The following is a 13,125-nucleotide window of genomic DNA, read 5'->3' as shown; positions in this document are numbered from 1 at the left end:
AATAACAGTATGATTTTCAGGAAAGTGTATTTTAGTACAAAAAAGTTTAGGGGTAAAATAGACTTCAAATGCTCCCGAAAAAAATTGTGAAATTTGAGAAAATATGCGATTCGTCGCATGTTTGACCGTATTTTTCATACTGATGCAGTCCAAGAAAAAATCCTCGTCATGCGGCGTTTGACAGAAAACTTCATCGTTATTTAATGAAGAAAGTCTAATCAAATTATTTCTTGTTTTAAGGAAGAAAATAATTTTTGAATTTGGCCCTCCGAGCGCGCCCTGCATTTATTTTTGTTGCCACTTCGCCGCAAAGCACGTGGTCGCCCTTGCAGCTGACACTCATCACAGGCAGCAGCAAGATGTGAGATGTATGTCAGTGGCTCGTGAGTGCTCGAAAATCTTGTCGCGTTGATCTCAGGGTGACGAGTAATGAATTCGCCTTACAATGTGAGCTTGCTTGGCGGGCCCAAGGGGAAGTATGAACGCCCGAGAGCAGCCTATGGCGTCGTTGGCACAATGTTCTAGAGGGCCGTCTGCACAACTAGCAACTAGCATACACATACTGAAAGAAATAATGCACACTGTATACACTTTTTTCTGGGTATATGTGTTGTGCAAATGGTGTTGTGCATTTGAGGAAAGATCATGTCATAAACAACCCTTCTGGAGTGATTGGCAAAGAAATTTTTGCACATAAAACTGAAAGGAAAGTAAGAAAACTAACTGATTACCTTTTAGTAATTCATGAATTACTTTTATGAGGAGGTAATTCATAACTGCAATCAATTACAATTTTTACTGAAGCAACTGTAATTGGTCACCTTTATTCTGTAATATGTACAAGTCTATAGTCGAAATACAACTTAAGAAGTCCGGAGAGGCCCCACCCAGACGACCAAAGTACGGCGACCAATCGCCTCTGTGACTAAAGAAATAGCCCCGCTGCTGCACTCAGTGATGTTCTCCGAAGGCGGGGTTACCTACCGTCCAGCTCATCACTAAAGTTTGGAGGGAACGCCCATTGGTGCAGGCTTGTGTGCATCCCCCTTTGAGGAGGAAATGCCGCGGACTTCTAAAGTTGACTTCTAATGTTCGGACTTCAAATGCGGACTGCTAATGTTCTAGTCAACACTTTTTGTGACTGCATATCTGAACTAGTGGCAAGCAAAAAGCTAGCCTCTAGGATTCATAACAAAAAGCTAGATCGCTAGGATATGTACCATGTAGCGAATTTTGATGCCTTTATTATTGTCTCACAGAGCAACAGTAGGCACATAAGACAAGCTACTTTAGTCTATAAACAGTCACAACATTCAATGCCCCTGAACATGGCACCCTATCCTGTCTTCTCTTGTTTTTTGCTTGTTCTGTTTGTGCGAACTCATCCAACATTACACACCAATAAGTCGTATTTCCTTTCTACACTGAGGTCACCTTCAATGCAGTAATGTAGTAGGGAGGCACTCCAAGCCTTACCCACATACTATGTATACTGAGGCCAATCGAAGCAGAATATAGATGAAGGAAGTGCCTGAAATCTTGTGCCAAGTCTCAATATGAACAGCTATAGAGGACGTGCTCTGCAGTCTTGTGCTAAGGAATGGGCATAAATTTCCTGTGGCTTTGTTATCGACAATGCTCCTAGGATGACACTATATATTCATCTTAGTTTGAGAGCAAACATTATTCTAGATCCCACTCCCCTTTTTTTACATATATATAAAGTTGGGTCATTTATACCAGCACACTCTCACATGAGCTCATGGCTGGTGATGATTCAGGAGCGCTCCAGAACTATTTCTGCCTGGAGCAATAACCACAGAAGCTCAAGTTTCATAAATGTGTTCACTTGAACAATATCAGAAATGATTGGTTGCATTGCCTTTTCAACTTAGTCATGACTGCAGCATCTTCCTCTATTACAGGGCGTGAGCCTGGCCATCCTGCGAGGTGCGGTGCTATTCGGCTTGGACCCAATGGTGGTCAATGTGCGCCGATCACGGCTGACCTACGGTGTGGGTGTGCTCAACCGCTTCGTGCATGGTGTTCACCCCCCATCCAAGCTGGTCGTCAAGGACGGTATCGAGTGGTGCGCTGATGTGTTCGATGCCTTCGTGCTGGCCGACCAGTCCGTGGGACAGGGTGATGCTGTGGTGCGCAGTTACACACCCGCAAAGAGTGGACAGACACGCTCCATCATTCACGTCTACTGCAGCGAATGTGATGATGTGCGCTTCATCACCGATCCGGGCGTCGTTCGTTGTGGCACACTCGTGCTCGATTTGTCAGACACAAGGCACACACCACTGCGGCGACGCGAAATACAGGCACGCATGGTGTTTGGCGAGACTGAGATCAAGGTCAGTGCCCTGGATGTCGCTACACAGAAGTGCGTCCGAGCTGACATCGACTTCCTCAACCAGTGAAATGTGCTGACCCATGCCAGAAGCGGCATTGCACGCACAGACTGATGCTTCACATCTGCGAAACCAAAGCCACTGCTTTCATTTCACCAAGAGCCACATCAGCAAAAAAAGAAAAAAAAAAGAAGAAATAGTTTTATTGTGTTTCTGCTACTGTGGATTCAAAAGATGTCAACTTTCGACTGCACTTGCTTACAATAGCGGATCTAAATAGATGGCATTTTGCAGCAAGGCCTGAGTAGCTGCTTGGTAGTGGTGCACCCTCAGTTCCATTCTAGCTTAAGCTAGTTTCTCAATATGGAAAGTGAGCGTCAAAAGAGTCACACAGCCTGTCCATTTGTTGAGTGCTAATGCCCAGTTTTTGTGGGAAGCTTGTGAACAGTAGGAGGCAATTACCAGAAAGCACAGGGTACAATATTCTGGCAATGGAGTTCAGTAAAGTGGCACTCTATAAGTGCATGATGAGTCTGACAAGTAACGACAAATCTTTAGCACCCAATGCTGCAAAAAAAAATTATCTGGCACAATAGTTCAGCCTACTAGACTGAACAATTAATCTACACTTAACATGTAATCCATAACAACATGATTCCATACAGAGGCAACACAAAGGCACTAGAAAGGTCTATCCCTCGCCAACAATTTATAATCTTCTATTTAAAATGAAGAAAGTGCCAGATCACACAATGTAAAAGGGAAAACAAAAGCAACACGAAGCTACAGAGGAAGTCTCACAGGTTCTGCCATAAGAAAAGCTTCTGATCACACCCAGCACCTTTCTGATTTACTGCATATTAACGCAGGCTACACTGCATATTAACGCGATAGCATGAGAGAGCTCATTTTGCAGAAATTTCAGCGTCGACGTCGTTGGTTGTGAGCGAAAAATCAGCAATGTCCGTGAGCAAAAATTCGAGATAAATGCAAATAAATAAATAATAAAAAATATTTCGTTCGAACTGGAATTGAACCCAGGTCTTCTGTGTGGCAAGTAGGTGTTCTACCACAGAGCCATGCCAGTGCTTGAAACTATCCCGAAAAAAAAAAAAAACCTATACGAATGGCATGTAGCGCGATGAGTCTCCTTAACGCACGTAATATTGCATGGCAGAAGCGCAGAACTGAACCAGGTGTCAAAATATGTGAATTGTGCAACGAGTGAGTGGTTTAATGGCCCACCCATTACAAAGCGTTCAGGTACATATAGTCATGCCATCATGACAAACAACATCAACAAAGTGTGAAAGTGTGCGTGTTGCCTTGCAGACCTGTAGTGGGTACATCGCCAATACGCAAAAGGAAGAATTATGGCGTAGTGGGCACTTCACAACTCTACTTGCAATAGGCATTCTAGTAGAGTTTGATATGGCCAGTGTTAGGTGTGAAGACGCTCCTTTCCTTGCGACACAGTTGAGGCGTCCACAGAAGCCAGCCTAGTGATCGTGAGGGCAATGGAAACGGGGCGTGATTATGCTATCGTGTTCTATCCTTGAAGGCGAAGCTCAAGCGTTCTCCAAGTTTTTTCGCTACTGAAGTTGCTTATTCAATAATTATTTACCAGAAATGTGGCACAGCAATAGAGGAGCAATGATAGAAGCAACATGCACAAGCAAACTACAGTTCTGATAAATAATCATGCACCAATTAGCCCAGCAATAAATATTATTCAATAATATCTGCACTAAACTGATATTCCAGATAGTACAAAGTGCAGCACCCAGTATATTATAAAAATGCCTATTGAAGAACAGTACTTAGGGATGCAATACAGTGAGTGCTCTGTACTCCAAACATTGAGCCAGCAGCTTAAGTTAAATATTGATAACAGTGAAATATATACTAACCTAAGCAAATATTTCAACCAAGCAGCTACGATCCTTGCAGTAAAAAAAAACACAATTTAATGCTCTCGACTTGACTGGTGTGCATGTTGAACAGTGTTTATTTTTGCAGGAAGAAAACAAAATTTCCCTGCAGGAAGTAAAGACTAAAAAGCTGGACAAGCTCTTGACTCCCTGATGCCTGCATCAGTAGACATAACACCAAAAAGGCTATTAACTATGCTGAAGAAACTAAAGGAGAGCAAACTTGCTTAGTCCTGTACTGGACTGCTTGCTTTGCAGAAATCTTATGAACAGTATAGTACACCAATGTTTATTGTCTTTACAATATGTTTACATTCACAGCATTTCCTGCGTCAGAAGCCATGATAAGTCACCTTCCTTATCACACAAATCATCCTCATTTCATGTTTCAACCTTAAGAACTGTACATAATGTCCATAAGATCAGGAAACCTGCATCTTGCCACGGCAGCACAGCATACTGGATGACCATGCAATTCAAGTGTCATGACGAGGAACACAATATTTTTGGTCCAGTGAGAACAACAACAGCGAACCTAATCAAAATCTGGGATGTCATCAAATGTATAGCCTGGATACTTCTTATAAGCATAGTATGCAATGCGTACGTGATAAGCACCAGGGATGAACATAAGGGCTCCCAGAACAAGAACTGGCCAGCTGCTGTCATCATACTGAAAAGGAAATATGCAGAAACAATGTGCAATGCACTTAAGTGCTATTAGAAATGTTTGCAGTAAAAGACTGATCATTTCTCATGATTATCTTCAATTGAAATGTATGTAAGAATAAATGTTATGCTGCAGAACAATCTATTGTTTTCATGCCTCCATACAAGACTGTATATGCAACTCAGTGACAACCTAAGAATTCAGTACAAGCTCCACCCGTAAAACCAAAGTTTACCTGCACTCTACCTCCGCAGTAGGCCCATGCCAGCTGAAGCCTAGTTTTCACTCTGCTAATGTAAATACCAGGCTTATGGGAAAATAAAAGTTTCTCGAAGAGGGCAGATGTGCAACATAAATGCTGTCACCTGTTGTACATTTAGTAATTCCTATGATGCAGTAAAGAATGCAAAACACTACTGCATGCAACCCTTTTAAAATTCCTGGCTATGCCACTGCAATCTAGTGCGCCAGATCGTTATTCTCTACAGCTAACACAGCGTGGAAGGAAAAATGCAGCCCTTTAGCCTTCAAGGTGTTCCCTAGCAGCATCCATTTACGAGCAACAGCCATATTGTAGGAGTGCCACAAAAATGATGATGGTGTGCCACTTGCAAGTCAAGGAAGTGCAAGTGATTGATTAATGGCATTGGACATCCTACATTGCACAGTTACTATAACACATGCTATAGCAGAGGGCATCAGGTTAATTTTGACATGAAGTACATTAACGTGCACCAAGAGGCTGCCGCCCCATGAGTGATATTGCATTCTGCCTCAGTCAGAATATGGTTTCTACGACTTGGAATCAAATCCGGGGCTTCGTTTTCCACGGGCTCTAGCCAATGAGCCACTGTATGGGTTAAACAGCAAAAGCAGTGCTTGCAATGTTCCCTGCAGTGACCTTGCTAAACAGCTATGAGGAATCAGTGAGTGCATTTGCCATAATCTACGCTGTATATAATGGGTGCATTCTACGAGTACTAACCCATGGGACCAAAATTCTGAGGATGACAAACATGAGAGCCATGCAAATAGCAATGGAAGAGACAAGCAGATGTGTTAAAGAGACAGAAAAGTGACAGTGTGGATAGGACAGCCAATGCAAACAGATTAGAATAACAGAGAGCTGAGCTAGTTGGTAAGTATTCATTCTAAAAAGACAGGGCGTGCAAACAAGGACACAAGAAAGAAGTCAGGACACCACAAACGCCGACTAACAACTGAAGAGACGCACAACGGCTGAAAAGGAAAGAAGGCACGAAAACTTATCTGCGCATGCCCATGCAACAGGCGAACCTATCAATCCGACACGCGTGGCGGTCTACGTTGAAGATAACTGTTAAGGCATTTGATTTCATCTTTATGCAAGTTAATCGACGGTTGGCTCACGCATGCGCTACCACTATTCTCGATATGCCATGCTTCAATCATCAGGCGCGTTTCTTCATTTCTATGACGGTACAACACTGCGCATTCATCGAATTTTGGCGTGCACTTGCAATCTCGACAATGTAAAGATAGATTAGAAGGCGAGCCTCCTGTTAGCGATCTCTTATGTTCCAACAATCTCTGGTTAATGCATCGGCCCGTTTGTCCTACGTAGAAGCGACCGCAGCTGAAAGGGACCTTATACACCACACTCGTACGGCAATCAGTGAATTTGTTGGTGTGTTTTACGAAACAAATATCGGTCCACTTCTTGTCTTTTACTAGCTCATTCTTCCTCTGCACAGCGGCACAAATCTTACCTAGCTTATAGGCAGCCGTGAAAACAACATTAACGCCGTATCTACTTCCTACTTTCTTTAGCCTGTGAGACACACAATGAATGTACGGTATACCTACGACACGTTTCTTCCTATCGTTTTCTGCAACCATGCTCGGACTTAACACAATAAGCTTCTTTAAACGTTCAGCGACCCTGGCCACTGCATCACGAGGATACCCTACATCTAAAAGACGTGTAACCTGTGCGTTAAAGCTATCACTCATTTTGTGCTCACACGACTTGGTGAGGGCTGATTTAAGGCAAGACATGGCGATACCGTTTTTTACAACCTTCGAGTGCTTCGACGAAAAATTTAACAGCGGTTTCGAAGATCTAGGAGAATACTGCCAGCACACGTGGTTCTTCTGGAACGTTAAGGAAATGTCTAGAAATTGTATTCCATTATTCTGAGGCACCTCTTTAGTAAAGCTCAGCCCACCTCCATTAATTTCAAATTTTTCGCTCACGGAAGTTACCACCTTTTCAAAGTCCACACCACTACAAAAAATCAAGTAATCGTCCACACAACGAAAAACCTTAATAACCGAATTACCTAAGGCGCCTTCCAAAAGATTGTCAATCTTGCTAAGGTATAAATCACTAAGAACCGGAGCAACCTTAGAACCAATACATATCCCTGATTTCTGCACATAAACGCCTTCCTTCCAACCTACAAGCATCGACTTTAAATACATGGAAAGGATTTCTAGAAATGCCCCGGTAGAAACACCACATTTATCGGTGAAAACCGTCTGGTGCGCTTGTTCGTTAATACATTCATTAACACAATTTAACAACTCCTCATGCGGCAAAGAATAATACAGGTCTTCAATATCCATACTAAAAGCTTTACAACAGCCGGGGTTCTCCTCTGAGAGGAACTGAACTAGCGCCTGAGAATTACGCATACGAAAAGGGTCTGAAAAACTCAAAGAGGTTAAGCAGTTCTGCAAATAACTAGATACAGCGACTTGCCAGGTGCCTTGCTCTGAAACGATAGCTCGAAATGGGATCTCGTTCTTATGTGTTTTGGCTGAAAAAAACGCAATGAATGTACGGTATACCTACGACACGTTTCTTCCTATCGTTTTCTGCAACCATGCTCGTACATTCATTGCGTGTCTCACAGGCTAAAGAAAGTAGGAAGTAGATACGGCGTTAATGTTGTTTTCACGGCTGCCAATAAGCTAGGTAAGATTTGTGCCGCTGTGCAGAGGAAGAATGAGCTAGTAAAAGACAAGAAGCGGACCGATATTTGTTTCGTAAAACACACCAACAAATTCACTGATTGCCGTACGAGTGTGGTGTATAAGGTCCCTTTCAGCTGCGGTCGCTTCTACGTAGGACAAACGGGCCGATGCATTAACCAGAGATTGTTGGAACATAAGAGATCGCTAACAGGAGGCTCGCCTTCTAATCTATCTTTACATTGTCGAGATTGCAAGTGCACGCCAAAATTCGATGAATGCGCAGTGTTGTACCGTCATAGAAATGAAGAAACGCGCCTGATGATTGAAGCATGGCATATCGAGAATAGTGGTAGCGCATACGTGAGCCAACCGTCGATTAACTTGCATAAAGATGAAATCAAATGCCTTAACAGTTATCTTCAACGTAGACCGCCACGCGTGCCGGATTGATAGGTTCGCCTGTTGCATGGGCATGCGCAGATAAGTTTTCGTGCCTTCTTTCCTTTTCAGCCGTTGTGCGTCTCTTCAGTTGTTAGTCGGCGTTTGTGGTGTCCTGACTTCTTTCTTGTGTCCTTGTTTGCACGCCCTGTCTTTTTAGTATGAATGCAAACAGCTCCCACTCAAATTGAGATCAAGAGAAAGTAGAGTTATAGAAACAGAATGGGGTGCCAAGGAAGAAAATTTTAGTTGAAAATTAGAGGCTTCAGAGATATGACAAGATTAGGAAATTCACAGGTGTGTGTGATCGCAGACGCATGACAAGTGCAAGTGAAGGTCCTTGGAGAGGTTGTTATCATTCAGCGGTAATCAAAGGGCTGCAGTTATTTCCCGCTCGGTTTAAATGGCCTAGATGGATAGTGGGAGAGAGGTCTCACTATCTGCAAGTCAAAATGTCCTTTTTTGGAAGGAAGAAAGCACCAGGAACACATGTACTCTGGGCTCTTCCTACAACGTGCTTTTACCATCCTGGGGCAGTATACTGCAACCTTCAGTTTATACCTCTTTATCCTTTACCATTGGCCTGAACTGCGGTCCACTTATGTTATTACCAGCATCGAGCAGGGGCAAAAATAATTGTTAAATTACACTGACCTTGTACTTTTAGATTTGACCTCATTTAACTTGGGGAATTTAGGCAATATAACAAAAAGTTTAACAAGATACACAACTACGAAAAGAAAAGAGGTAACCTCTGCAACCTATTGCCTAAAACAAAGTGACAGATGTAGAAATGAAAAAAATTAAAGTTGCTTCTAAGAAAAAAAAAAACGATATAACTGAATAGCAGAACCATATGACAACTAACATTCCAGAAAAATAACCTTGAACTGAATCAAATATAGAATATTTTCTCAAGGGCAAACAAAGTGAAATATAAGCAGGCAAAGGGTACCTATGTGTGTTGAAAAAGAAAAAAAAAGAGGCATATTTACATTTGACACATACATGTAATAACATGTGCAACTGAGAAGCTTATGAATGATAACATGCCTTCTGTCATCTGGTAAACCACGAAAATGATAGTAACGAATCAAGGAAACAGCAGATCACCATATGCACAAGACGCTTTGCCTAAGTCAGGAAAACAAATTTGTCAATAGGCTTCATACTTAATGATTCGAAATTATTGAGCAAAAGCTACCCGCTTCTTGTATTCAATCAGGAACGGGCACTTAAGTGCTACAACCACGGCTCTCCTGCTGCGGAATCATACTGATGTCCCCAATAATGTCGGTATTTCTATGATGGCAATCCAATTGTTACCTTTTATATTTGAAGTGGAATGAACATTTGACTATTTCAAACATTCCTACACACCAACACTTGATAAAATTGTAAAACAGTAAAGCATGCAAAATGCAGGAAGAAAAGTTTTGTTCTTCATAATTAAACTGAACTCCAGAGAGTTTTACCAAATTCTGCTATTTACCACCCTGTCTGAAGCAGAGAACACTGTAGTAGATACTTCAACGGAAAAGTAGCAAAACTCTGGCCCTTACTTACTTTTGGGTCGAAAAATCCAGCAAAAATGAATGATGCCAAGACAATCAGTGCAGATCCACCAATGAACAGGCAAGTTGCAAGTGCAATGGCCTTCTTGGGAACCCTCGACAGAGTTTTCTGAAACTATTTTTTTTTAGATCTGAGTAAAAGAACTTTCAACAATACCCCATGCACAGGCAGACCTGAATATCTACGAAGCCATCATCAGTTCGCTGCATGCGCTGGTATTTGACATTGCTGAAGTGCTTCTTTTCAGTGACATATATAGCAGCAGCATCCTTGCGACCCATCCTAAAATGAGAGGAATGGTGAGAATCCAGTCACATGCTAGAAAAGCAACTTGGCTAAACATTATAGCACCTCCACCAAGCTTTCACTTGGAAAGCTTTACATAACATGAGCATCTCTCTCATGCCACAGTAGTTTCCAAGTCCTTTTTGCATGCGTGTTTGTGAACTACATCCTTGGCATAAATTTTTGTTAAATGCTAAATGATCCCACTTACAGGCTGGGCCAGACAGCCATCTTACAAGAAAAATCAGTAGAAACTGCCACCCAGCACTTGGATCCCACGAGGAACACTTGTTTGACTGTTTAGGTCCTGATAAACGAGATTCGCTGCTACTCAGTAGCTGCAAATTGCAGTACCTATGTCCTAATACGATGCTTTGCTGCTTATCTTTGCATATGAGCAGCAAAGCAGTCACCCTGAGTGCTCTGTTCTCGAACCCTCAATAACACAGCTATCAACGGACACAGAAGTCAGTGGTTGGCTCCATCTTTTGTCAGAGGAATTCTGGGCACCTACACTGACTTTGTTAGGTGGACCACCAATTAATATCCCAAGTCAAATAGAATGCAGTTGATAGGTGCGTAAATGGGTCCATTAACATTGTTCACTGGGAAACAATAAATGAAAACTACAGAAAACAAAAGCAAAGCTACCAAAGTAGCGCTAGCGTCCTTGCACCCCACTGGAAAACCATATGTGTGCACTTCTATCTGGCAATGTGTGACTGACACCATGCACTGTACATTGTTACGCTTGGCAACATTGTTGTGCATTCCTATTGAAATATTTGAGCTCTGTACAAGTTATAAAAGCCACTAAGCTGGGAGGCTGTACTACTGCATGTATCACAACTTCATGCCACTGGTGATGGCAACTAAACACTGATGACGCCACAGTTCTTCCCGTAAAAGATTAAAACCATTGCTCCTGTTGCCCATGGTATCAAAGAGCCACTAGAATCATAGTTGAGTAGCTGATATGAGCTATCAGGAACACCAAAGAGTTTGACTGTGATGACTTTGATGGCCTGTTTTTTTTTCCAACATGCACATAAATTTGGTTTGTGTTTTATTTGTTTTTTTAATTTTAACAGACCAAAAATTGAACCTGAGACTAAGTTCTTAGTGGCAGAACACCACAATCATTGAGCCACAGCAATGGGGCAAAATGAACATTTGAGATCAGCTAGCAAACAAAAATTACTTCGGGCATTCTGTTGAACTGAAGGTTATCATTTTCCACTGCCGTGGTAGCTTAGCAGATAATGTGTCGCACTCAAGAATGCGGGTTTCATTCCTGGCCACAGCAGCCGCATTGTAATGGAGGTGAAATGTAAGAACACTCGAGTACTTCGATTTAGACGCACGTCAAAAAAGTTAGGTGGTCAAAATTAATCCGGAGTCCCCCACTAGGGCATGCCCACAACCATGTTGTGGTTTTGGCATGTAAAACCCTAGCAATTATTATTATTAAACATCGCACTTCGGATTAATTATGCAGACTTTTTAGTGTGACAGTGTTGAATAAATATTCAATTAATTAATTGTTGGGGTTTAACGTCCCAAAACAATGATCATTATGAGGGACGCTGTAGTGAAAGGCTCCGGAAATTTCGACCACCTGGGGTCCTTTAACGTGCACCTAAATCTAAGTACATGGGCCTCAAGCAATTTCTGAAAAAAAAAAAAAAAACATTCAATAAAGCTGTTGTCCATCAAATCGCATTCAATTAGCTACCTTAACGATGCATCATCCACAATGAAAAGACGATATTACCTGCGGACGTAGTACCATCCCCGATAATTCACAATGGCATGGAAACGAACAGGACTTATAAACACCACACTAGAGGAGAACTACATCACTCACATAACCTCATACAGTTATGCGAGTAAGCAGTATATGCAGACCCTCCGATCTATGAGGCAGCAAGGTTGTTGTTTGGGCGAATTGGTAGTGTGAGGTCAGGAACGAAAGCCTGGAATAAAATGGTGCAGCATGCTACTCCACCAGTTCGTTGGTGCTTAGGGAATGCGTCATCACCGAGAAGTATCCCTATGGTTGTAAAAGGTCTCACGTTGTTCACAGTAACTGCGCTTCTTCCGAATTCAAGTGCTTGGACAGCTGCTTGACTTCACGAATATGCATCCCCACAAAACCACGCATAGCGGCGAGTCATACGTGCCTGAACAGCTGACGCTTTCGGACATATATACTACGCTGCCTCAGTCGTGTGCTGCCCCACCATTCTTGGCGCAACAGGCATTCCTATGTATGAATACTGTTATGAAGAAGCTCACATTTTTGTCTTTTCTTGTTCAGGAACATAAAAAAACGGCAAGTTCTTGACAGAAACTGACCCATACAGACTCAAGCACGGCGGCAAGCGATATGCACGTCAGAAAGCGCAGTGACAGCGAAAAAGAAAACCCACTCCATGCAAGAAAACAAGTGCGCCGCGCAGCTATGTCAAGCACAGGTGTTCACTGTCTGGGCCGTCCTCGGTAGTAGTTTAATATTGCTACGAGAAGAATTCACTTATGCTGTCAAAACAGAAGCTCTGTTCATTTCATTATCGTGCTCAACGAATGACAGCAGCGCATGTAAAAACCGAGGGATGATCCACAAATGCATTACCTAATTACTCCTACTGCGGCACAAGTTCTCGCATGAAAGTAAGTATAACCAGAAACCGTATAACCACGTATAACGTTTGTACGAATATTAAGGCAGAGAAACCCGTTATCTGTTAAAGCACTTCTGCTGCTGTAAGCGCTCCGCTAAAAACAGCGGCCAAGTATTGCTGAACCAAAAGCTAAACCAAACAGCACCTACACGTGCGAGAAACACTCTGTGACATTAAAAACACAACTAAAATTTTAAACACGATTACTTTTACGCATGTTTATTGGC

The 13,125-nt window shown here is 42.4% G+C and overlaps 2 protein-coding genes across 4 annotated transcripts in view; one reads left to right on the top strand and one right to left on the bottom strand.

The window, feature by feature from the left end:
• Window positions 1–5,092, top strand: part of LOC119379373 (heat shock 70 kDa protein 12A) — a 187,328-nt gene extending 182,236 nt beyond the window's left edge. For all 3 annotated transcript variants that reach the window (XM_037648686.2, XM_037648685.2, XM_049411953.1), the window contains one exon: window positions 1,926–5,092. In XM_037648686.2, the coding sequence (XP_037504614.1) occupies window positions 1,926–2,426 (501 nt within the window). In that variant the 3' untranslated portion in view covers window positions 2,427–5,092. The remainder of the gene's footprint in view (window positions 1–1,925) is intronic.
• LOC119379377 (transmembrane protein 230) lies at window positions 2,571–12,739 on the bottom strand. The gene is made up of 4 exons (XM_037648692.2): window positions 12,513–12,739; window positions 10,103–10,211; window positions 9,921–10,043; window positions 2,571–4,961 (listed from the first exon to the last, which is right to left on the bottom strand). Coding segments are annotated over exons 1-4 (372 nt in total). The 5' UTR covers window positions 12,515–12,739; the 3' UTR covers window positions 2,571–4,823.
• Between the last annotated feature and the right edge of the window lie 386 nt (window positions 12,740–13,125).

Source organism: Rhipicephalus sanguineus, chromosome 1, assembly GCF_013339695.2.
Source record: "Rhipicephalus sanguineus isolate Rsan-2018 chromosome 1, BIME_Rsan_1.4, whole genome shotgun sequence".
NCBI lineage: Eukaryota > Metazoa > Arthropoda > Arachnida > Ixodida > Ixodidae > Rhipicephalus > Rhipicephalus sanguineus.
This window is presented reverse-complemented; position numbering and strand designations above follow the sequence as displayed.